The 24,210-nt window shown below is 42.7% G+C and overlaps 1 protein-coding gene across 3 annotated transcripts; it reads left to right on the forward strand.

Annotated features, from left to right (window-relative positions):
- The first annotated feature begins 794 nt into the window (after window positions 1-794).
- On the forward strand, window positions 795-23,854 carry BST1 (bone marrow stromal cell antigen 1). Of its 3 annotated transcripts, XM_081303555.1 has the most exons (10): window positions 795-1,022; window positions 1,949-2,075; window positions 3,771-3,906; window positions 4,441-4,523; window positions 7,803-7,879; window positions 8,342-8,434; window positions 11,516-11,602; window positions 14,620-14,679; window positions 20,888-20,940; window positions 22,613-23,854. In XM_081303555.1, the coding sequence occupies exons 1-9, from the start codon at window positions 856-858 to the stop codon at window positions 20,931-20,933; spliced, it is 876 nt and encodes a 291-aa protein (XP_081159681.1). In that variant the 5' UTR covers window positions 795-855; the 3' UTR covers window positions 20,934-20,940; window positions 22,613-23,854. The 3 variants fall into 3 exon arrangements, with proteins under 3 accessions (XP_081159681.1, XP_081159682.1, XP_081159680.1); XM_081303556.1 differs by lacking the exons at window positions 20,888-20,940; window positions 22,613-23,854 and adding an exon at window positions 17,759-20,871; XM_081303554.1 differs by lacking the exon at window positions 20,888-20,940 and having other exon boundaries at window positions 796-1,022.
- The last annotated feature ends 356 nt before the right edge of the window (window positions 23,855-24,210 follow it).

Below are 24,210 nucleotides of genomic sequence, written 5' to 3' on the forward strand. Positions count from 1 at the left end.
GTAATATCTCCCTACTGGCAGGATAAAGGGTAAAAGAGAATGCCTTGAAGGGTGGGGTTAATGCCAACACCTCCTTCTCCATACTAGGAAGTCAAAAAATAATATTCAAAACAGAAACCTGAAACAGCATGTAAGCATGCTATTTAGACATGTGGAAGTAAATACCAGGAAAAAATATAGAAGGAATTGAAAATACTTAGCTTGGAAAGTGGACTTTGACTTGAGGAAGGGCTAGATAGGAGAATGTGGAGTTTGGTTCAGAAAAATAGATTCAGAGTCCATAGCCATCATTACCATAAGAGGTGTGGACTTGGCCCCCCCACGTGGAGCCCTCTGAATCCTGGCTTTCTTGGGCCTGTCAGTAAGGAGACTGTGCCCTTTGTTTTTCCAGAGTTTACTCATCTGTAAAATAAGGATAATCATAAACCTAGCTAAGGAGATTTGAAAAGTAAATGTATTCATTTACTTGTGGAGTGCTTGACACATAGTAACATCTCAATAAACATGAGCTTTTGTGGCTATTAGTTCCTGAAAACAGGCAGAAACCATCACTGGCCCTTGGGAAAAAGGACGCCAAAGTTGTTACACAGTTTGGAGCCTGAAAAGTCTTTCTTCTGATGACTGAAATCCTCTCTCCTGTTCTCCATTTTCGCTGCTTCTTTGGGGGTTCAATATCTGGCCCTGTGCAGGTGAGACCCACGCTCCGCCTTGGTCCTGAAGAGGAAAGCGCAGAGCAAGCGAGGATGCGCGGTGTCCGTCATTCTCGGTGTAAACTCGGAGGAGCCGCCTTGTCGGTCGGCGAGGAAGTGGGAGGAGCCCAGAAGGCACCAAGCTGCAGGAATTCCAGTCTCCTCGATGGCGGCCCTGGGGTGCGCTCCGTCGTGGCTGCCGCTGCTCCAGCTGCTGCTGGCTGCGGGCGCAGGTGGCGCGCAGTGGAGCGGGAAGGGCACCAGCCAGCGCCTGCAGAGCATCTTCCTGGGCCGCTGCGCCGAGTACTGCTCGCTGGTGAGCCCTGAGCTGCGGTGAGCACGGCAGGGGGAGTGGGAAAGAGGGTGAAGGGCGTCGAGTTGGCAAACAGCGTCTCCCAGGGGTCTGGCTGGGGCATTGGCGGGCCTTGCGGAGATACAAGTGAGGGAGAAGGGTAAGGGTTATAAAGGGCCGGGGCCAGTGTGGAGGGTGGGGGTCTGGAGGCAAGGGTGGGGGCTACTGTGAGGGGTGCACTATTGTGGGGGTGTCCGCCCAGGGTGACGGCTGGGTAAAGGCCAGTTTGGAGTGTTAGGGACCGATGCGGACGGTGGGAACATGAGGTTAAGAGAACAATTCTATAAAATGGGCTCCCTGTGCTGACCCCTGTATGCTCTTTTTTTTCAAAAAGCAATTTACCTGCAGTCCTGCCTGGCCTCAGTGCACAAGATATGTCACATTACTGAGCAAACTACCTTTTTCCTGCAGGAGAAATGGAGGCCCGAGGTAATGTTGATAGAAGGAACCCAAGTCACTCTGAAGGAGGAGACTTGTGACCAGTTCTTGAAACTCTGGGAGCTAAGGATAGTTCCTCCTAACCTAAAATCTGTAAGAATGTGCGGTTAAGAACTGGTCAGCATGGGCCAAGGTGGCCTAGAGTTGCCATGACAGTGAGGACTTTTCCCCTTGTCTTATGAGCCTGGGGCAAGGCTATACTCCTTAGTTCAGAGAGCCACCACAGCGGCTGATTTTAAATCCATTGTTTGAGCCGGACGGTTTGCTTTATTTTTTGTAGCTCTGGTTCTGTTGTTTTAATATGTGACCAAATGGCCTGTAAAATCTTGGGAGAAAGGCAAATCCTTTGCAGCACATCATGGTGTGTGTGTGTGTGTGTGTGTGTGTGTGTGTGTGTATGTGTGTGTGTGTATATATATATATATATATATATAAAAATTTTTTTTTTTTTATTTGTATTTTTGTACAGGGACAAGAACTGCACAGCCATCTGGGAAGCCTTTAAAGTGGTGCTGGACAAGGACCCTTGTTCTGTGCTCCCCTCGGACTATGACCTTTTCATTAACCTCTCCAGGCACTCCATTCCCAGAGACAAGGTAACCACCTCTGTCTCAGATAAATCCTCACTCTTTCTCTGTGGAGACAGACAATGGTCAGGTACGGGATCAGCTGGCCCCAGCATCCTGTGGTATTGTGGAAAAATCAAGCAGCAAACTCTCAGCCCATGCGCTGAGCTGACTGGTGGCAAGGCAGCTTCATCCTAGTCAGGAGCAGAAGGAACTTTCCGAAGTCAACAAGTCAGTGCTGACCTCAGGAAGTTGCCACACCCTTTACACTGGGCCTCCTCATCTGCCCAGCTCTGAATAATCTCCATCCTAACTGGCCCAGGGGCCTGAACCTTGAGTAATTCAGAAGACCCTCAATGTCAGCATCCTTCCAGGAGACCCATCTCTCCTAATGTCTCAATATTGTATTTATTCAGTACCAGCTTCTTTAAGAAAACTACCTGTCTATATTTTGTCTGCAGGCTAAGGTCTAATAAAATGAAAATAAATGAGAAAGTCCACATAAAATGCCTGCTTAGCACAGTACCTCAAATATGAAGAAAATTGTATACCATTTTTATTTCTCTGACATAAACACACACACATATATACATATATATATATATATAAATGTTTGTTTGGTACTGGGGACTGAACCTGGGGTGCTTAACCACTGAGCCATATCCCCAGCCCTTTTTTTTTTCTTTTTAAATTCTGAAAGAGTATTGTTAAGCTTCTTAGGACCTCCTCAAGTTGCTGAGGCTGGCTTTGAACTTGTGATCTTCCTCCCTCAGCCTCCCAAGTCACTGGGATTATAGGTGGGCACCACGACTCTTGACATAATCATTCTTAACTTGATTTTTTCATTGTGTATGATTTGAAAAGGCAGGTAAAGGGAACTATGAAGTTCAAAGAGCTAATAGACTGAAAACATGATTTTACATTTTTGTTGTATTTTGAATGTTGCTGCCTCCTTATCAGTAAAAAGGGGAAGCATGATTTTTGTTTTCCTATTTCAGATTTGGTGAGCTCACTGATGAACCTGGAAATGATTTCTTGGGCTCCTTCTGTGTGCCAGACTTTATGCTAATGGTTAAGGGTGCAACAGTGATAATCAACCTTCACCTGGGAGTCCTTTCAGTCTGGATATAGTGTGATTGGACTACTGAGTGTCAGATGAGCCAACGAGTGGGGGATATTGTCACTTATATTGTGTTGCATGAAAACACTATCGATAGTAGGAACGGTAGGGTGTACTATAAGACTACTGTGCTTTGAGGCACTTCTTTAGACTATGAAGTGTGTTCTGTGATAGCACACCATCCTGATCACAGCTGGGGAAGATGAGAAAGGACTCATGATCCCCGTCTTCTAGATGCAGAAACTGAGACAGGGCGTTTACACATGATGACACATCTAGTCAAGACCTTGGTCAAGATCACACATTTAGTGCATGACAGAAGCAGCATCCCATCCAGGTCCCTTGATCTTTTTAAATGCTTTTTACTACATGTACGTACATTTTGTACATGGGAGAATATTTCATTATCTTTTGCAGGATAACCTTGGAATAAAGGGAGTGGGAAGGATAGCACTCTTCAAATGAATAAAAAGAGACTCAAGGAAAACGTAGTCATCTGCAGCAAGTTAGATTTGAATGAGAAATGTGTTTCCCGCTTGTCTCAATGACATTGTGCCTGAGTCATCTGTTTTGATTATTTTTGGTGTTTGTTTGTTTTTCTTCAGTCCCTGTTCTGGGAAAATAACCACCTCCTTGTTACTAGCTACTCAGAGAACACCCGTCGCTTTACGTCCCTGAGTGATGTTCTATATGGCCGGGTTGCAGATTTCTTGAGTTGGTGTCGACAGAAAAATGGATCTGGTAAGACTGCTGTGCACATGACAAGAGAAGCAGGAGCTCCTGCTTACTGTGCATTTGCTACCCACATCGAATGCTTTCGTATGCCTTCATCCCATTTATCTCACCAATCCTCTGAGGCAGGTGGTGACAATAATAATTAATAGTAATAATAATAGAAAACACTCTTTTTTTTTTTAACTAGGTATGAGTCTAAGCACTTCACACATATCAATTAATTTAATCTCTGCAGTAGTCCCATGAGATCCCTGTTTTGACATGAGAGAACTGAAGCACAGCATGATTGAGAAATATGCTTCAGGGCGGCAGGCTAACAAGCTGCTGTCACTCAGTCTGACTGACAGCTCGTGCGCCCAACCCAGCTCCATGCTGCCTTCTTATCTTCATTGCTAGAACACAAAACTGAAGCTTGGGCTGGTAAATGACTTGTGCACCGGGTGCAGAATGTGGGCTAAATGTGGGGCTGGCAAATATTTTAAACAAATTCTTCCCTGATATGATCTTTGAAATGAAATGTGTTTTTTGCTTTTCTCTTAGGACTGGATTACCAGTCCTGTCCTACATCAGAAGATTGTGAGAACAACCCTGTGGATTCCTTTTGGAAAAGGGCATCCATTCAGGTAAATCTGGGATGGATGACTCAGGACTTGAGCAAGTATGGGACCTGTGAACACAGAACAGAGAGGCTCAGAGACGGGGACTGCAGGTCATTACTAACTTTTATAAGCCTCAATTGCTACTTGACAGCATCCTGATTCATTCTGCTCCATAAAGTTGAGAGGGTTTTAGGAGATAAATATTTAATGCAGTGTCTGATCAGAGAAAGCATTAAGTAAATGTTAACTGTAAATGAGGATATTACATAGCCATTATTATTTCTATTATATCACAGTTGCTATTAGTGTTTCAAATCAATTTCTCTTTTATTGTCATGTCAGATGGGGAGGATAACCCCTCTTTTATGGAAGATCTTGGTACCAGGACTAGATGGAGTGGTTAGAAATGTTCACCAACTAATATTAATGGGAGAGGAGATGATAAGGGTCTGCAGATAAATTGGAGATGAAGAAATAGGCCCCCAGCTAAGCTAGCTGTGTTGGTCAGAGAATATTGTCACCAGGGTTAATGATAGCTTTCGGTAGCTATAAAATGCCAATGATTATAGTTCATACTCTTTGTCACCAGGCTTAGAATAAAGGTTAGAAATAAAGAGGGTTAAGTCCTTAGCTCAGTGCCTGGCAAAGAGCTGCCAACTATCAAATGTAAGTTATATTGATCAGGAGGCAGGCAGAAATCAAGCTCCTTCCACCCACCCACCCCCGCCTCCCTTTCAGGGGTATCATATCTCTTTGGGTCCCATCTTCTATTCTGGATCTCCAGATGTCCACTGGGTCCATTGCTATTCAGGGTGAAGGGCTTTTGGCCAAGTCCTCCACCACAGCGGCAGTCAGGAACTAAGCAAAGACTCCCTCCATCAAAGGACACTGTGGACCCTGTGCTCTCCAGCCTGCTCCAGTGAGAAAACACTGTTTCTTCCCCCTTCCCAGGGGTTCTATCTTGAGTGCTAACTCCAGTCAGCTGGCAGGGCCTGCCAGAGCCCCAACGTTGAGGATTGGGAGGCTATAAATGTGTCTACACCTGAAAGGGGGGTCACCACAGCGATTCAGGGAAGATGTCAGCATTACACGTAAAGGAATCGTATTCTACCTGAGTGATCTGCCAGACTTCAGAGTGTGTGCTGCAGACCACCTTCTCCCACTCCCCCAGTTCTGTCATGGGAAACCAGAAACAGTGCTCACCATTTTTGAGCCCTTAGAATATGCTGGGTAGTTGAAACATGAGAAGATGTTGTCTAAAAAAGTGATGAGGAGAGGACTTGAACCTGAGCCAATAAATACTCAATAAATATTAAGTCATTGATATCATCACTCTTAGTTTTGCAATGCTAAGGATTCAAACCTATAGCCTTGTGCATGCTAGGTAAACTATTATTGAGCTACATCCCCAGCCCAAACATTAAGTTATTATTTTAAAATCTTTCATCTTTACAACAATCTCATGAGGTAGATATTTTTACAGATGGGAAAAATGAGGTGCATAGAGTTGGAGAAACTTTGCCAGAGTGCCAAAGGTGATGCACAGGATTAGAAACCAGGCAGTCCAGCAGCAAAGACCAAAATTTCAACCACTATATTATATGGCCTCACTGTATCTGTATGTGTTTTAAAATTAACTCTTTATTGTCAATATAATAGCTGCTTATGACAGAGAATGACAAATTACAGAAAATGTAAATGAGAAGTATTCCTGCTCCTATTACCTAGGGGCAACCTCCACAACACAGTGGTCATCAGACCTTGACATTTGAGGACTTAATTTTGCCTGTTAGCACCACTTGAAAGCAACCCAAGACGTGTGTGACATGGAGTGTCCTGTTGTCATGGCATAGCTGGTATGGGGGTCATTTCCCTTAGAGCATAAACCCAGGCTTGTTTATCTCAGTGACACATAATTCATCCTCACTTGTGTTTATTCTAGCACAAACATTTTGGGGAAATTATATGCTCCCAGGGTTTTCTGAACTGGAGATTGGGAGTTTTCTGTGGATCTGTTTCTCCCTTCGGAGTTACTAGACTTCTGATTATTTATTTTAAATGTGGCGAAGCTCATGCCCTGTTTACCTAATCTTGCATTTTTCTTTGGATATAAACCCTTTCTCTGCTATTGCAAATGCATTGTAGACGTTTGCTAAGGGCTGGTTAGTATTTTAGATATGAGTATCACGGTTTACATACTATTCTTTTGTGGTTGGGTGTTTTAAATTGGCTCCTCATATTTTATGATTACAAACCATGCTGCACTGCACATCTTTGTGCCTAGTGCTTCTGGTGGTCCTTTGTGTTGTTTGCCAAATATTTCTGGCTTGTTTTCCGCACCTGTGGTTTGCACTCCCCTGCTTCTTGGGATTATTTACCCATGATTTATATTGGCCAATGAGATGTGAATGACTGTGACCTGTATGATGTTGGGAGAAGCCTTTAGAATGGGTGGTGGTGCTCACCTGTGATCCTAATGACAGGGGGTGTTTTGGGGGCTGAGACAGGAGGATCACAAGTTTGAGGCCATCCAGGGCAATTAAGAACCTGGCTCAAATAAATAAAATAAAATAAAAAGAGCTGGGAAAGGGCTGGGATGTAGCTCAGTGGAAAAGCATTTGCCTTGCATGTGCAAAGCCCTGGGTTCAACCCCCAGTTCCAAAAAAGACCAAAAAAAAGAACCCCACCAAAAAAAATAAGATTAAAAAAATAAAGAGCTGGAATATAATTCAGTGCTTTCCTAACATAAAGTAGGCTCTGGGTTCAATCCCTAGAATCCCCCCCCCCATAGACACCAGGGGGAAAAAAAAAGAAAAAAGAAAAAAAATGTGGTCTATGGTTTGCCACCTTCCTTTCTTCCCTCTGGCTAGTCAGAGATTTTGCAGATATGGAGACTTCCTCAGCCAAGCTTCCAGAGAATACAATAAGCAAAACTCCTTGGGCCTGTGATAAATTTGTGGAATGAACATAAAATAAGTCTTCTGTGGCTTTAGCCAGAGGGACCTTAATGCTGTCTGTTATGGCAACACAAGCCAGTGTATTCCAGCTGGTACTGACACTGTGTATTTCATATCATTTTTGTGTATTTTGTATCATCTTCTTATAGTAGAGCTCCAGTCAGGGAGTTACTGATTCTATGACTTTTTTACATTTGAAAGCAATTTGCTTCCCCAAATAAACCAGTGATCAAATTTGTCTTGTTGATGATTGTCAATTTTTTTTAAAGAAAGTTTATTTCATAGCAAAAAAAAAAAAAAATGACATGTCTTACTTTGCTCAAAATCATGTTGTTTTTTCTTGCAGTATTCGAGAGACAGTTCTGGGGTAATCTATGTCATGCTGAATGGTTCTGAGCCCACAGGAGCCTATCCTGTCAAAGGGTAAGAACTACAGCACCAACAAGTACAGCACAGAATGCCAAAATGTTAGCTATTTGGAGGTAAAGAGAATGGTCCTAGTCTCCAGTCTAGTGCATGCTCCTGCAAATTCAGGTAAAGCAAACAGTTGAATGGCCTGATGATAGAATCTTGTCTATATAGTTAAGCCATTAATAGCTGATGAATGCATGAATAAGTAACCTAAAAATAAAAGCTGAAAAATAAAGCTACTTAAATGTTAATGTATAGATCAACTAACAACTGAAATAGAAAAATATGTTATTGCCTTAGGACTTTAAGAAATGTCCTCCAGGGCTGGGAATGAAGCTCAATAGTAGAGCCATGGCCTAGCACAAGCAAGGTCCTGGGATCCATCCCCAGCAGTGCAAAAGGAAAGGAGGAAGAAAGGAAGAAGGAGGGAGGGAGAGAAGGAGGAAGGAAAGAAATGTTTTCCCTGTCTCTCAGTTTTTTTGCAGATTTTGAAATTCCATACTTCCAGAAGGATAAGATCACACGAATCGAGATCTGGGTCATGCATGAGATTGGGGGAACCAATGTGTAAGTCATGGTGCTACTGATGGTGGCAGCTGTGCAGACATGCTTGTCTCGGATGTGATATGATCAGGTCCATTTACTTTTTCAGTTTTGGAGAAATGCCAGTCTTCTCTGTTTCTAGCATGGTCAATACAGAAAGACAGAGGCTTGACTCCTCGGAATGCCACTAGCCAGTCCTGAGTCCCCAGAGAAATCCTCTTTTATACAGTAGACTTATGGTGTTCCTTTCTGAATGATTTGGGCAGCTTTGGATAGCCGAATTCCTTATGCATTTGTGAGTCAAAGCCAATTTCTCCTTCTGGTCATTTAAGCCCCAAAGCCTTTACTGGTTTTCAGCACCAAACCAGGGACTCTGAAGACTTTTTTCTCAGGGAGAAAACAACTCCACAATTGAATCCTAAATAACTGGGAAGGGAAGTTTTACGGTGCATATTGTTTTGGGAATCTACTTGAGTTTATATACAGATGCAAGCTTGAACTTGTATTTCTCACCAATGAAGGGCACTCCTGGCACAAAATAATATAAAACAGTTAAACCCATTAGGTTTAGACACTTGCCTGTGAAGCTACAGCCCATTTAAAGCTAAGCAGCCATGATGGAGCTTCAGAAGCAAGCTGGGGCCTGGTTCTTCAGAGCTTTGATGGTACCTGGAGGAGAGTGTTGCCAGACTCAGGAGTAGGTGTGCCACTGGATGTGTGTTCCAAGAGAATCTCAGTAAATACCTGTTTTCATCCCATCTAAGACTCACCATAAATTGGGTGTTATTTTTTCCCCTATCTCTTGGGCAACAGATTGCAATAAATTTGAGACTACTTATGACATAAATTATGCCATATGTCTCTTAGGAAGTATATTACAATAAATTTGCTAACTACATATTACTTAAGTTTTACCAAGATCTGCATTTCCCTCCCAAAAGACAAATTCCACTCATTGTTTCCTGAAAAACATTATTGTTTTCCTTGTTTTCATAAGAAGTTGCTTCTTGTCTAGAAATTATGCTTGCTTCTGGTTTCAGTGTCTCCGTTAAGAGGAAGCTTGTCCTTTGAATTTACCTTTAGAGAGATTAGGAAACTGCAGTTCAGTGTCATGTCAGCTCATCATTTCTATTTCAGGAGATGTTCCAGAAAGGTCAGGATATAGGGTTGGACATTTGAGTCACCAGGTAGAGTTGTAGGTCACGAGCTAAGAAAGGGAGTCTTGGACTGTTTAGATTTTAAGGAAAACACATGAAGACTATAGTTAATAAAATTGTATTGTATTAGGTATTTTTGTTAAATAAATAGATTTTAACTATTTTTTGTCACAAAACAGTAACTATTTGAAATGTTAGATATACTAATCTGTTTCAGTATGGTGATAATTCCTCTCTCTCTCTCTCTCTCTCTCTCTCTCTATATATATATATATATATATATATATATATATATATATATATATATATGTCACATTGTAGTCCTCAAATATACACAATAAAATTTATTTTAAAACAAACAAGCAAAAACCCATATAGGCAAAGACCTACAAACGATATGATTAATACCTGATTGCATTTGGCATGGCTTTGGCAGTCTTTAATCAAAGGAACTGTAGAATGACCCTTGACTCTTCTTTGTGTCCAGGCACTCTGAAGCCTCCATGTCACTGCTTACTGAAAAATCCTGATAGCAAGCCTTGCCCAGAGAAGGGCATTGTCCTGACTTTGGCAAAGTTCTGAAGGCCTTTTGCCCTCTTCATTCCGTAGTGGCTGGAATTCCACACGGTGGCAACTTGTGCAGGAAGTTGCAACAGGAGGTTGCTCATTTCCTCCCTGCACTCTGCCTCTCTACTGATGTCATGGTGGGAGGCTGTTTAACCTCCCCTTCCTCACAACCCAGGCAGGGCTCTGCCTGCAATATGAACACCAGGCCTAAAAACCACATGGCAGGGTCGTGTCTGCCACTGAGGCCTTTATAAACCACCCCTGCTTCATTGTGACCATCAGGAGGGAAGAATCCCCACTGGTGAGAGTGGAAAAGCACGCCTGCTGCACTCTGCTGGGTGTGACCTGCCAGTGCCCATGGGGAGCTGTAAAACAGACGCAAACCCTTGCTGCCAGAAAACCTAATTTTACACATTTACACTGAGGAAACAAACGAGGAAGAATGTATATGAAAATGAAGTTTCAACAAGGTTTATTGTAGCATAAGAGGCATAAAAGGAATCAGTGTAGGTCTTCCAAAGAGGGAACTCAGTGTATGAGTTATAGTCTGTGAGGGAGGCCATGCAAGGGTTAAACACACGGGTACATGTCTGTATAAGGCACACACACACACACACACACACACACACACACACACAGACATGAGCTAAAGCAGAACACAAAACATCGTGGACAGCAGAGTGTCCTTGCTATGTTTGAAAAACCTTGTGGAAATAAATGTATCTCAGAAGTCCATAACTATGATCCAAGACCCTAATTGGAGGCTTGGAACTGCAAATTGTACCAAATCCTATATGTACTGTTTTTTTTTCTGTATAAGCGTACCTATGATAAGGTGTAATTTTTAAATTTGTCACAATAAGAGATTAACAACAGTAACTAATAATAGAATGACAAAAATATAATAAAATGATATAGATGTGTCTCACTGTGCTTTACTCATGTCTACAAGATGAGATAGAAGGGAGTGAATGACAAGGCATTTGCCACTCCATGTGGCTGTAACTTTTGCAGTGTGAGGTGTGACAGCAAAACTAGCATCTATTTCTTTTCCCTTCTTCACAATTTCATGGGTGGAAAGGAGGGTCACTCCTACCTAGTTCTGAGCACTATCCACGTAGGATTTTTTTTTCTTTGCTTATTACATTGAGAACTTTCACCTTTTCCCTTGAAGGAAGCGCTTCCCAGCTTCTCTCTGGTGTATTCAAAGACCCAGTGCTGGGTCTTCACAGCATCTTCTGCCGGGTGCTTTCCCATATTCCCTCTGAGAGAAAAATATCTGAGAGCACACAGTCAAAAGAAATTTTATTTACCTTAGGAACCACTTCTTCTTCCTCCTCCTATACTTATTTATTTTAAAATACATGTTCTTATGTTTTAGGGAATCCTGTGGAGAAGGCAGTGTGAAAATCCTGGAGGAGAGACTGCAGGCCATGGGCTTCCGGTCCAGCTGCATTGACGACTACCTGTAGGTGGTCCTGTGTGTGAGACGTGCACTCTCAAAGCGGGGGTGGGCTGTGGAAAGGGTTCACCTCTAAAGGCCACCGGATTGTCTTCTGGGTTGCTTCTGGATGCAGGGGTGGGGAGCACCTTCTGGCCAGGGTTTTGTCTGAGTCCTTCCCGCTTCTCAGCGTCCATTTGGATGATGGTTAAAGAATATACAGAGAAGAACTTTATCCTTTGCCCATATCTGGTTTCCTTCTCACCTTGTTTACTGTGTGGTGAGGAACTGAAAAAGGATTGTGTGTTTGGGTCCCTGGGGGCTCTTGTCCACAATTGGTGCTAAAGCCCGAGTTGGTTAGAGATATTTACAGACAGATACTTCACCAGAGAGCAGTGGAGAAAAATAGCAGCTTCTATTTGTTGAGTAATTATGGACCAGACTCTTTATGTCATACTCAGGTGTCCCTTCCCGCTTCTTGGACATTGAGAGAAGCTCAGCTGAAGCCCTGGGGTGGTTGTAAGCCCCGCTCTCCTGGACTCAGATCCCCATCTCCATTGCTCTCCGCCTCAGCCTCTAAGGGAGCAGACACGCTGGCTCTTTGGGTCTGGCGTCCAACATTATTAGGACCTGGTGGCTTTCTTGAACATTTATTAGTGTTTCCGTGTGGAAACTGTCATTGACTAGGGCTCCGAGGGGGTCCCCCAGAAGAGAGACCAGGACCTCAAGTTCTTTTTTTCTTTTTTTCTTTCTTTCTTTTTTTTTGTGGTACCCGGAATTGAACCCAGGGGCACTTAACCACTGAACCAATCCTCAGCCCTTTTTATTCTGAGACAGGGTACTGTTAAGTTGCTTAGGGACATGCTAAGTTGCTGAGGCTGTCTTTGAACTTGTGATTCTCCTACATCAGCCTCCTGAGTTGCTGGGGTTAAGGTATGTGCCACTGCACCTGGTCCCGGCAGGTTCTTGATGTACAGGGCAGAAAGAATTTCAGGATGCATCAGAAAGTGCCACAAACAGAGATTTATTCAGGAAATCAAGGAGTGCACACTTAAAGGGACAGAGCGAGGGCTAACTTGAGAGTGAGTTGTGCTTTTGGGATCTCAGGCTCTTCTTCTAAAGGATATTTTGTAAATGGCAAATGTGAGAAACATGTGGGGGTGACATTAGCTTGATGGACTGGATTCACAGAGCACAGGGCAGGCCATGGTGGTCTGGTTCTTTTTAGGATCTCTAGGTTAACATTATTTAGCTCATAGATAATACATGAAATGTCCCCATATCATGAGTTTAATAATAAGTTTACTAATAATCTCTCTAAGCTTCATTTAATTAGTCTAAAAAAGTGCATTGTAGAAGCTGTCAAGGTACATACGCACTAAGTAACTGGGCTCACAATGCTCTAGGATTTATGGGCCTTTCAAAAATTCAGAAGAAATTTGCCTGCAGAGCACAGGTGAGGATGTTTGAAGCCTTTGAGTTTAAAGTTACAGTTTCTTTTTCCTTCCTTGTTAGTCTCCTTTCTAGCTTTCCTTATTTCTTCCATCCTACCTCAAAATGACATCAGAAGTCTTCTTGTCTACTACCCACGATCATCCTGCCACCTCTGCTTTCCCCAAAGCTCCACACTCTGCATATTGCTTCCTGCAGAGCAAAGCTCCTGGAAGTGAGGACCACTGGTTCCCCTTAAAGCTGTTCTGTTACCTGTCTCATTTCTTCTACATTAGCATTAGTATTGCTAATGTTTCCAGGAAACTCCAAGGTTGGGCGCCATTTTATCACCCCCTTTTAAAAAACAAAATAAAGCAAATACCCTTTTCTGGAAATATAACCTACATACAGGAAAAAATACAAACATCATACAACCAGCACTGTGAACAAGTAGGACCTAACCAGCATCCATCCAAAGTCCGCCCCCGCCTCCATTTTGGCTACTACCCTCTGCTTCCATAGATCTGTTTCCCACATTTGCAAATGCCACTCGTTAGTTTTGTCTGTCTTTAAACTTTTGTAAATATTCTCTTTTGATAGATGAAATAAATGGCCCAATGTCAACACTTAGGGACAGAACTGTGTATGGCCTGGAAGTGGATTCTTTCCCTCCTGCTACCATGCTCTTCTTTCTGAATCAAACCCCTAGATTTTAATCCAAATGTGTTGACATGCTCTTGTGGTCCCAGCACATGGGAGGCTGAGTCAGGATGATTGCTTGAGCCCATTAGTTGGAGACCAGCTGGACCATACAGTGAGACCCTGTCTCAAAACAAAACAACAACAACAACAAATAAATAATTGCATAGAGTAGACTTTAATGAAAAGTAGGTAAATCCGAGGAAGGATTTCTTAGCTTAGCATGCCCTTGAGTGACAACATAGCTTTCCTGTTCTTCTGAATCCTCTTCAGTCACTCTGCCCCTGAGATCCCATCTTGGCTTCCCTCTGATCTGATGCCCTGTGCACTGGCACCTGCTCCTGTCTCCAGGGCTGCTTTCTGTTCCCTCCTGCTCTGGAACTTCACATCTTCTCCCTCCACTATGCAGAGCAAATGAGCTTTCTCGATGGAAAGCCAAACACCAGTTCTTACCCATTATTTGAAGTCAATCTTCTTCCCAAAGCACTGAGCAAGAGTTTTTTTTTCCAAATACTAAGTACTGGGCTCTAAGTATGTGCATATAGACAGGGTTACAAGCTCAGGCTCTGGAGTCAGCCAGCAAGGTTCAAGTTCAGCTCTCTGATTCACTGCTGTGAGAACTTGGGCAAATCATTGTCATCAGCTTTCTCTAGTGTAAATTGGAGATGAAAATTGTCCCAACTCCATTTGCTTGTTATAGGATTAAGTGACACTATGTATATAAAACACACAATCAATTTTCTTGATACATTGTAAGTGCTCAGTAAATGCTAGCTAATGTTTCAAAAAGGAATAGTTTGTATTTTTTTGAGGGCAAAGACTTTGTTATCTCCAGATCTTCTCAGGCATATCATAAATGTTTGAAGAATGGAAGTTATAAAGATAATTCCTTAAATCTTATTTTCTTTCTGTAGACCAGTGAAGCTCTTAAAGTGCGTGGACCACAGTACTCACTCTGATTGTGCCTTAAATTCGTGAGTAGAAGACTAAACTCAAATTGCCTTTCTTTCTCAAATAACCTCTCCTTAGTATTATAGAACATGGGTGAATTGCAGCATGGTCTTAACCCACCCTAATTTGTGTGGCTGCAGGGTGAGGTCTATTCTTCTGCACCACATCTCACCTACTCTGTCTCTCTGGGCTGCCAGGCAGGTGCAGGTTTGATAGACATCTGCCAACCTGAGCCAAACTCCTCCCAGGAACTTCAAGCAGAGGTGGCTCTGTGTCATCCTCTGCTGTGGCAGCACTTGCTTCTGCAGAAATTCTATTAGTGAGGAGGAGGGGAACCTTTTAACATTTATTTCTTAATCTTAATTTAACATTTTATTAAATTGAGACAAAATTCAAAATTATGAAAGGGTTGAGAAAGTCTCTTGGTTGCCCTATCCCAAGGTGCAGAACAATAAACCTCCCTGCTTCTAGAGTCTTGTGTGTCCTTTTAGAGTATCATGTGCTCATAACAACACACACACACACACACACACACACACACACACACTTCTTTTATACCAGTCATAATAAATTATAATATGCATAAGATTCTGGACCTTTTTTTCACTTGACAGTATATCCAGGAGCTATTTCCACATTTTTTTTTTTTTTTTTTGGTACTGCGGATTGAACTCAGGGGCATTCAACCACTGAGCCACATCTCCAGCCCTATTTCATATTTTATTTAGAGACAGGGTCTCACTGAGTTGCTTAGCGCCTCCTAGTTGCTGAGGCTGACTTTGAACTTACAATTCTCCTTTCTTAGCCTCCCAAACTGTTGGGGTTATAGGCGTGCGACACCACGCCAGGCATGTTTCCACATGTTTTTCAAAAGAAATTTTATTTTATATATTTGAGACTTGCCACATGATGTTATGGGAAATAGATAGATAGAAAAATGGTAACTACAGTGAAGCTGATTAATGTGCCTGTCATCTCACCTAGTTACTTTTTTTGTGACAAGAGCAACTGAAATCTGCCTAACAAAAATCCCTGATATGAAGCAGTTTTAATACTCACGAATGTCCTTTCCCGACACCTGCCATGGCACCGGCTGTTTCATTCTTTCTTTCTTCATGTTGGCTCACTGCAGTCTTTTTTTGTTCCATTCAGTAACAAATATTTAATGCTTCCTGTGTGTCATGGTGCAAAGCCATGTTGTCCCTAGAGACACTAAAGTACACTTAGGGAGAAGATGATGAACAGCACATAAATAAATTAAGTCAGTCTAAGTGCAGGTGCTGCTTAGGATATGAACGTGCTCAGAAATGGAGGCACTACTTCCACAGTGAGGATCAGGGAAGAACCTTTCAGAGAGAAGGAAGAGCAGAAACCAACACCCTCAGGCTAAGGACCAGGCCACACAAGAGAGAACCCAGGGGATGGAGTCTTGTGAATGACACGCCCAGGCCCCGGTTCAAGCAGCTCCTATCTGAGGAAGCTGTGGGGGACAGTAGGTTTTCAGCATTGTTTATACTAGTCCAAATATGGAAACAGCCTGAATGTCCACTGATAGATAAAGAAAATATTCATATATAATGTATATTTTTCCATTGTGTACATGTATATAAATGTATGTGTGTATATTTACATTGTATAAATTCAATGGAACATTATCCAGCCTTGAAAAAGGAGATTGTGGGGTTGAGGGTGTAGTTCAGTTGGCAAAGGATTCTCTCTCATGATGAGGTCCTGGGTTCAATCCCCAGTGCCACATGTGCACACCCACACATGGAGATGTCGCCATTTGCCGTAGCACGGAGGAACATTATGCCAAGTGAAATAAGCCAGATGCAGAAAGAAAACTATCGCATGATCTCATCTATATGTGCAATATAATTTGAAGAGAAGGAATGGAGATGAAGCTGAGTTGAACCCAGCACACATGAGCCTTGGGTTCAATCCCAGGTACCTCAAAACAAAGCAAAACAAAAAAACCTCAAATACAAAGAGGAGATTTCCACATTTTTGATAAAGCTGCCTCAATCTTTTCACAGTTCCTCATTAGTGTTACCGTATACAAGTGTGATTTTTTAACCTCGTTGCCCATGGGTGGACATTTAGATTGTTTTCAGTTGTTACCCCTAGTCGACTGTGAATAAGAGGAAGTGCTGTTGGCCCATCTCGTCCCACAAGTGCTCAAGGCACAGGCCTGTGCTACGTTAGCAGATGTAGATGTCAGCTTACTCATTGGCTTCTTTCTGATTTGATCTTATTTTTATTCATTTGACTTTGTTTTTTGTACAAAAAGCAGTCATGCCGTACGCGTTGTCCTGCTGGAGATTTCGTCACTTAACAGTGCCAGGGTGTCCTCCTTTCAGTGGGTTCAGACCAATCTTTCAGTGGCTGCAGAATATTGTGCAGGATGGCCCTGCTTCCAGTCATTTAATCCTTCCCCAGCCATAGCCTGGCTTAGTTGTAGGTCACTGTCACAGTTGTGTTATTTTATATATAATTTTTCGGCGGACACAACATCTTTGTTTGTATGTGGTGCTGAGGATCAAACCCGGGCCGCACGCAAGCCAGGCGAGCGCGCTACCGCTTGAGCCACATCCCCAGCCCCTTGTTGTGTTATTATAAATAGTGCTGAGAAATCATCCTTGTTCATAGGCTGGTGTGGAAGTATTTGTGGAGGGCAATGATATGGTTTGGATAGGAGGTGTCCCCCAAAAGCTTATGTGTGACATGAAACAATGCCAGAGTGTTCAGAGGTGACGTGATTAGATTGTGAGAACTCTACCCTAATCAGTCCATCCTATTTTGAATGGACTGACTGGGGGGTAGCCGAATGTAGGCAGGTGGTTGTGGGTGGCTGGAGGAGTTGGGTCACTGGGGCCTGCCCTAGAAGCAGGCATCTGCCCTGTAGCCCCTTCCTCCCTTCTGTTCTCTGCTTCCTGACCCCACTATGAGCTGGCCCAAGCTGCTTTGGGCCCTTCCGCCTTGAAGTGCTGCCTCACCTCAGGCCCAGAGCAGAGGAGCTGGCCATCTGTGGACTGAGACCTCTGAAACCATGAATGCCAAATAAGCTTTTCCTCCTTTAAGTTGTTCTTGTCATGTGCTTAGGTCACAGTGACAAGAACGCTGACTAAAACAGACAGATTATACCAGTGTTGGAGCTGGTGGCTCAATGGATGTGTGTGCAGCATTTTACATTTTGACCATTGGGGCCAAGTTTTGCTGTTCCAGAGAGGCTACACACTTTGACTGACAGTATGTGGTGTGGCGTTCTGTCCCACTCTATCACCAGCCCTGGCTGTCATCTCTGTCTGCATCCCAATTTGTATCTATAGCTATGTGTAATTCTAGGCAGTGTTGTGGGTAAAATATGGGGCTTTATTGTTGTTGCTTGGTTCTGGTACCCAAAGTCTCTTCCCCTCCCTTCCTGTCTGGTAACATCACTCCTGTCCTTGAGGACCCAACTCCAAATGCTCCCTCCCCTGCAAGGCTTTCCTGATTCTCCCCAGGGCTCTGCACACAGTGCAATTATAGTGCTTCCCTCTTCCCAGCTGTGTCACTCTGCCCAGAACAGCACCGAACATAGAGCAGAAGGAGGCTGGAGTAACTATCAATCCTGCAGTTACGGAGAAAGAAGCAAACATCTGTCTTCTTCAAGTGACTCCAGTTGGGGTCATCTGACAAAACCCAAACCATCCATTTCCTCTTTGTGTGTCTTATAAAAGCTGCACATAGCAAGTGCTCCATAAAAACCTGGAGGACTCATCTTTCCACCTGCAAGGGCTGGACAACAGCTGTGGGCCAGGCATTGATCCGTGTGCACCACGTGGAATATCTTGCTCATACATGCAGTCCATTAGGGAGAAGGAAAGAGAGTGTACATTCATCATCCCCACATCTCTCTTCTTCCCTCCTTTGTTTAGTAACAAAATTCTTGAGTCTTGGCTGGTCTCATGGCCACCAAGGCTAATGAGTGTACATCCAGCCTCCTTCCAGCTCTGAGAGTAATGTGCAACCTCTGCCCAAGTCTCTTGAAGTCTCTTAGTCTCTCTCTCACATTCCCTTCTCATCTCCCACTGGCTGGCATGTGGTCCCAGGAGATCTGGGTGTGAGCCATCTTCAACTGGGGAGGGAAAAACCTACAACAGGAGAACGGGGTGTTTCTGTACCATGGAGTCCTGGATCAGCCCTGCTCAGATGCTGACAGAGAAATAAGGTGTGCTGTTGGGTGTTTGACAAGTGCCAAGCCTGTATATGAACCAATGTGCTCATTAACTTCTAGCTCAGAGAAGTTGATGGAAGGCTCTCTCAAGTCCACCCAGCTAGTAAAGGCACAGCTAGGGTCTGAAGGAGCCTGTGAGGGTATGAGAATTCACCTTGGCAGATGTTGTGCTCTTTGGACTGAAGCTGGGACAGCAGGCCCATCCCCTCTGGCTGGTGTGCTAGCGCCTGACCTCTCAGGGTTCCGTGAGGGACTTCATTCCTCTCCCCCTGGGAATTTGCATGCGGGATTTTGAGTTATAAGTCGTGGGAGGGAAGACTAGTTTATACACATGGGCCTTCCCTGTTCTCACCTGGCTTTCCAGGTTCTTCCTGTTTTCTCAAACACATCACTCACTGTCTCTCATGGGGAATTTCCATTTCAAGCTAGTTTTGAGCCACTTCCCTAACGACCTCATGAATTGTCCTGCCCACAAGGCTGTGAAGAAATCACCCTCTTGGCAGAGTAAGAGCTCTGCAGCTGGAGTCAGAGACGCAAACTTGGCCCTTTTCTTATCTTTGAAGTGTCCAGGAGGCTAACCTGATCTCAGTATTTAAGTTGATAGCCTCTATTGTACTTCTCTGGTTCCTCAAGATCCCACATAGAATCTATGTTTCTCATATTTTTGTTTTTATCATCCTTCAACTGACTGATTTATGGAGTCGTATTTCCTGTCTCCCACTATTATTAGCTTGGAGAGGGTGGGAACTTGAACTTGTTTTGTTCACTGACAGATGAATCTGGAGAACGAAGAACAGAGCTTACAACCTGGCAGACACTTAGGAATGAGTGAGTGACTAACTGAATAAGTGAACCTCTGTGTCTGGTAGAGGCCCGGATTGGAGGTGAACAATATTCAAGGGTGCTGAGCAGTCCAAAGAGATGACAAATGTCCAAGGGCCTCAGAGAGTGTCTGTGGCAGCAGATACAGATTTTGTGTGCAAGAAAAAGAAACCATCTCTGCCTAGTTCAGTGGAAAACAGGGGAATAAGGTTATTTCAAGGATTTAAGGGGATGGGCTTTCTAAAGGCCCTGGCACCTCGGGAAGGGTCGCATTTTTTCTTAGGGCTGTACAGTTTTGCTCCAGTCTCCGTAACCCCGTGTACATGTACAGATACAGGTCTCGTGAAAATCCTTGAAATACCTGTTGCACTTATATCACTGCTCCTGGAACAGGCAAAGGGCACCACCCGGAGGGCCCCTGCTGCAGGAAGCTCAGTGGAGGAAGCTCTTCTCGGAATTCCTAAGCACTTTGGAATAGGCAGGCTTCCCCGGAGCTCCCCTTTCATGCCAACGAGACTCCTGGAAGGTGGGCAGCGTGAGCCTCATCCGTGATGCTAAGGTTCAGGGAGATGAAGGAATCACAGTTACTCAGGACCAGCTAGACCCAAGTGACACCAGGGTCGCTGTGCTCGAAGTCCCCTTCTCTCTACCACACCACACTGCTGCAAGCCTCCAGGTGCACACACGGCAGGCAGGGGAGGGGACTGGAGTTCTTGACCTGTTCTTTCGCCTCTGTTTGGGCATTTCTTTCAGTGTTTGTTGGCAGATCTCTTTCTAACAGTTCTGCCCATTTTCTTCAAATGTGAAGAATGAAACCCTCTTTCGCTCTTTGCCAAGTTTTCTCCACTTTGGTTGCCTTAGCAGGAATCTTGCAAATTTCTTTTTTTTTTTTTTGTACATTTTATCAATTGTAGATAGTTTATGAAACAGGAACCACAAGTAGCAAATGGACAAGATTACTTAATCACTCTAATAATAATGTAACAAAAAATAACAAGGTATAATTTCTACCTCAACTTCTTTGACATATCTTAAGAAAAAATAGCAAAAAACTTCTCAAAAACATGTTATTTAATGCCTGAGAGCACCACAAATTACTGGAGTGCTCTGGGAAAACAATTTGACAATGTGTGTCCAGAATTACGGAAATCCTCATGATCTCTGACCTATGTCAGACTTTTGGGTTGTTTTAGGTACCCTCTTCTAAAGAAAGGAGTGGATGAGTCAAGATGCAAGTAAAAATGTGGTAAGTTTAGGAACAAATTGTCTTTGGTATTTATTTGCAAAACTTTAGAGAATTTGACACAAAAGAAGAGCTGTTGGATTAGTCATGTGATCTTGATATATGTGTGACTACTAAGTCATTGATCTTAGACTTGAAATTTGTAGTTAAAAGTTGTGAGACAGTTTTATTAATTTTTAAACCATTATTGGATTATTTAGAAGAAGTAAGATTAACTTTTATACATTTATTAGGCTTACTAGAATCAAATATTTGAGAAGACTTTGCTTTTACAAAACATTTAAAATACTTAAAAAGAAAATGTGATATTTAAAAACTTAACTGTAAAATATTTTAATATAAAATAACTTGAGTTAAAAATATCCAAGGTAATTAACAAAATGTGAAGTGCCCTTAAAACCTATCAGAGCTCAGTAGGTTTTTAAATAGAATGATACTATTCAAAAATTAAATAGAAGAGTATATGAGAAAACCAGCCTTTGAGATTTATAAATTCCATAGCAAGAATTAAGCTTCAAAACCAAAGTAACTACAAATAGCTCTACCCCCATGTATAGCCTCACATCAACAAGAATAGCTTGTTAAACTAAAATTTGACAAACTCACGCACAGAACATGAACACAGACATATAAAGCAAAGGGAAACAAAACTATTTTTTTCTACTTGTGGATAATAACCATAGAAGAGGTCTGAAAAGGCGAATCCATGCTGCTATTAGTAGTTAACTTTCTAACTCTGGTCACCCTTGGGAAGAGAGTGGGAATTGGAAAAAATTGACAGGAGCCTCTCATTATTACTGTGTTTAGTAATACTGCTCTAGTAAGTACTGTATTAGTATTTTATTTTCTAAAAAATAAAAATAAATGTATCCTTCTACTGATTATTAATTATTCGAAAGCAAAGATTACCAAGTACGGACATGAACTGAATCGGAAGTTCAGAAGTGCAATTAGAGAAACTGTCCAGCAGGAGGAGCCCTTCACAACGTTGTGGGTGATATTTCCTCAGTAAAAAGAGGGTCAGGAATTTCCGCCCCCTTCAAGACTGGGTCTCTCTGAGTTAGGAATTTTAGAGGATCCAGCCACTAGTCCAGAGTCATAAAACACATTTCAAAATGAACATTATGTGTTTTATAATTTAAGCAATTACCTTTTGACTGGTTTAAAATAATCCAGGAATTTGTTTTAAAACAACCTAGAGGTCAGACTCTTATTTGTTATGAACAGGGTCTATATTTTGACCGGTCCCTCTCAATGCCTATATGTCAGGATGGGTTTTTCTTCATCGGTTAAACTCTGGTGATGTAATGTCTATTAGTAAAGAACTTTGCAAATAGTGGGGTACATCCACACCACGTGGATTCACACACAAGGGAAAATGAATTGAGTTCATGTGCACAGTATGGAAGGGTGTCCACCCTATGGCATTAGGGTGTGTGTGTGTGTGTGTGTGTGTGTGTGTGTGTGTGTGTGTGTGTTTCACATTCCTGGAAGGACAACCCAAATTATCAAGGGCAATTTTCTCTGTAGAGTGGGAATAAAACGACTAAAGAAACTTTTACTTTCCATTTCATAACTTTCTGTACTGTCTAAAATTTTCTACAGAATTCATGAGTATTTTTGAAAGCAGATGTCAAAACACAAAGACTGACTTTATTTCTTTTTCAATTTTCAGGGCAGCAGCATCTACTCAAAGAGAAGTCTCATCTCTTGATACAGAGCAAAGTGCCAGCTTTATCATTCCTCTTTTGGTGGCTTTAGCCTCAGGTTCTCAAATGTAACTGGAGACCCAACTGTGCTGTCCTAAGAGCCCCAGGCCCCGCACTGCCCTTCTGTAGTTTCTGTCCCTGTTCTGCCTATGCTGAGCAATGAAGTGTCTGGACACTTCAGTCTAGGAAAGTCTACCAGCCTGAGATGGCATTTCAAGGACACTTATGCTTAGTATTCCAGGAGCAATAATTAATCAAATCCTATTTAGCAGGCTAAATCTGCTACATTGGAATTAGAGCAAGTTATCATTTTGTTATTTTTATAATGGTATAAAACATTGAGACCTGAGCTGTTGTATAATCATACAGAATTAACATATTTAGAAAATTCCAATAGAATTGTATTTTATATTTTGTGTGTTCCTATACTTCCAGCAGTGCATGTGTGTTGACAGCTTGAGACGTATGTATACTATGTACACGTACACATCTACGTCTGATTTGCAAAGATTCATGTATGAAGATGTTTATTTAATGATTACTTATGTTAAAATAACAACCCCAACGGTCCAGTAATGTTGACATTTTTATTCAGCTGCATAGGTCTGCTTATAGAAAATATCATGTGCCTATGGGAGGGAATATCATTGAACAAGTAAAAGTGTGTTCACCAGCCCAACTGCCCTTGCCCCGTGAACGCATAGATTAACTGCTGTACATCTCCGCTGTGGGATACTGCTCAGCAACAAAGAGAAACAAGCTGCTGATGTGTGCAATGATGTGGATGAAACTCAAAGGATCATGCTAAGGGAAAGAAGCCAGACCCACAGGCTACATGCTGAATGAGTCTATTTGTATATATTCCAGAATGGGCAAAGCTCTAGGAAGGGAGAGCGGATCAGTGTTGCCAGGGGTTGGAGCAGGAGGTGGCTCAGGGCTAGGGAGGGACGGACTAAAGGGGGCAGTGCAAAGTGAACACCCAGCTGTTGTGTCTCGACTGCGGTGGTTTGTTACATGAATCTTTGTATTTCTCAAAACTTTTAGAGCTGCATATCAAAAAAGAGTCCATCTCACTATACGTAGATGAAGAATGTCTCCAGAGGACATTTAATCACATAGGGAAATGTGAACAGTGAGGGCAAGAGTAGGATGTGAGACTTTATCATATGACCCATTTATCTAAAATATAATACAACTTTAACAAATTATGTCATGAGTATGTCTGTATGAGCTACACATACTGTGAATGAATGGAAGGAAAGGAAAGAAATCAAAAGGCCAAGGAGAGAGAAGACATCTCTCTGATAGTGGTCTTATATAAGTGACTCTATTTTTACTTTTGGCTTTTTGCATTTTCCAATGAAAATTCATTACCTGTATAGTCAGAAAGAGAAACACACACACAAATACCCCAAGTATGTGTAGAAATTTGACCCAACGAATTTTCAGAGGAGACAAACAGCCCGACGCTTGCCACAGGTGTCTGCTCCCTGTCTGAAACAGATGGGTGTCCCACATGTCCTCTCCCTGATTCTGATGCACTGGGGGCAGCAGGGGACAGGGG

This window comes from Spermophilus citellus (assembly GCF_964194105.1).
Source record: "Spermophilus citellus genome assembly, chromosome: 8".
Lineage (NCBI taxonomy): Eukaryota > Metazoa > Chordata > Mammalia > Rodentia > Sciuridae > Spermophilus > Spermophilus citellus.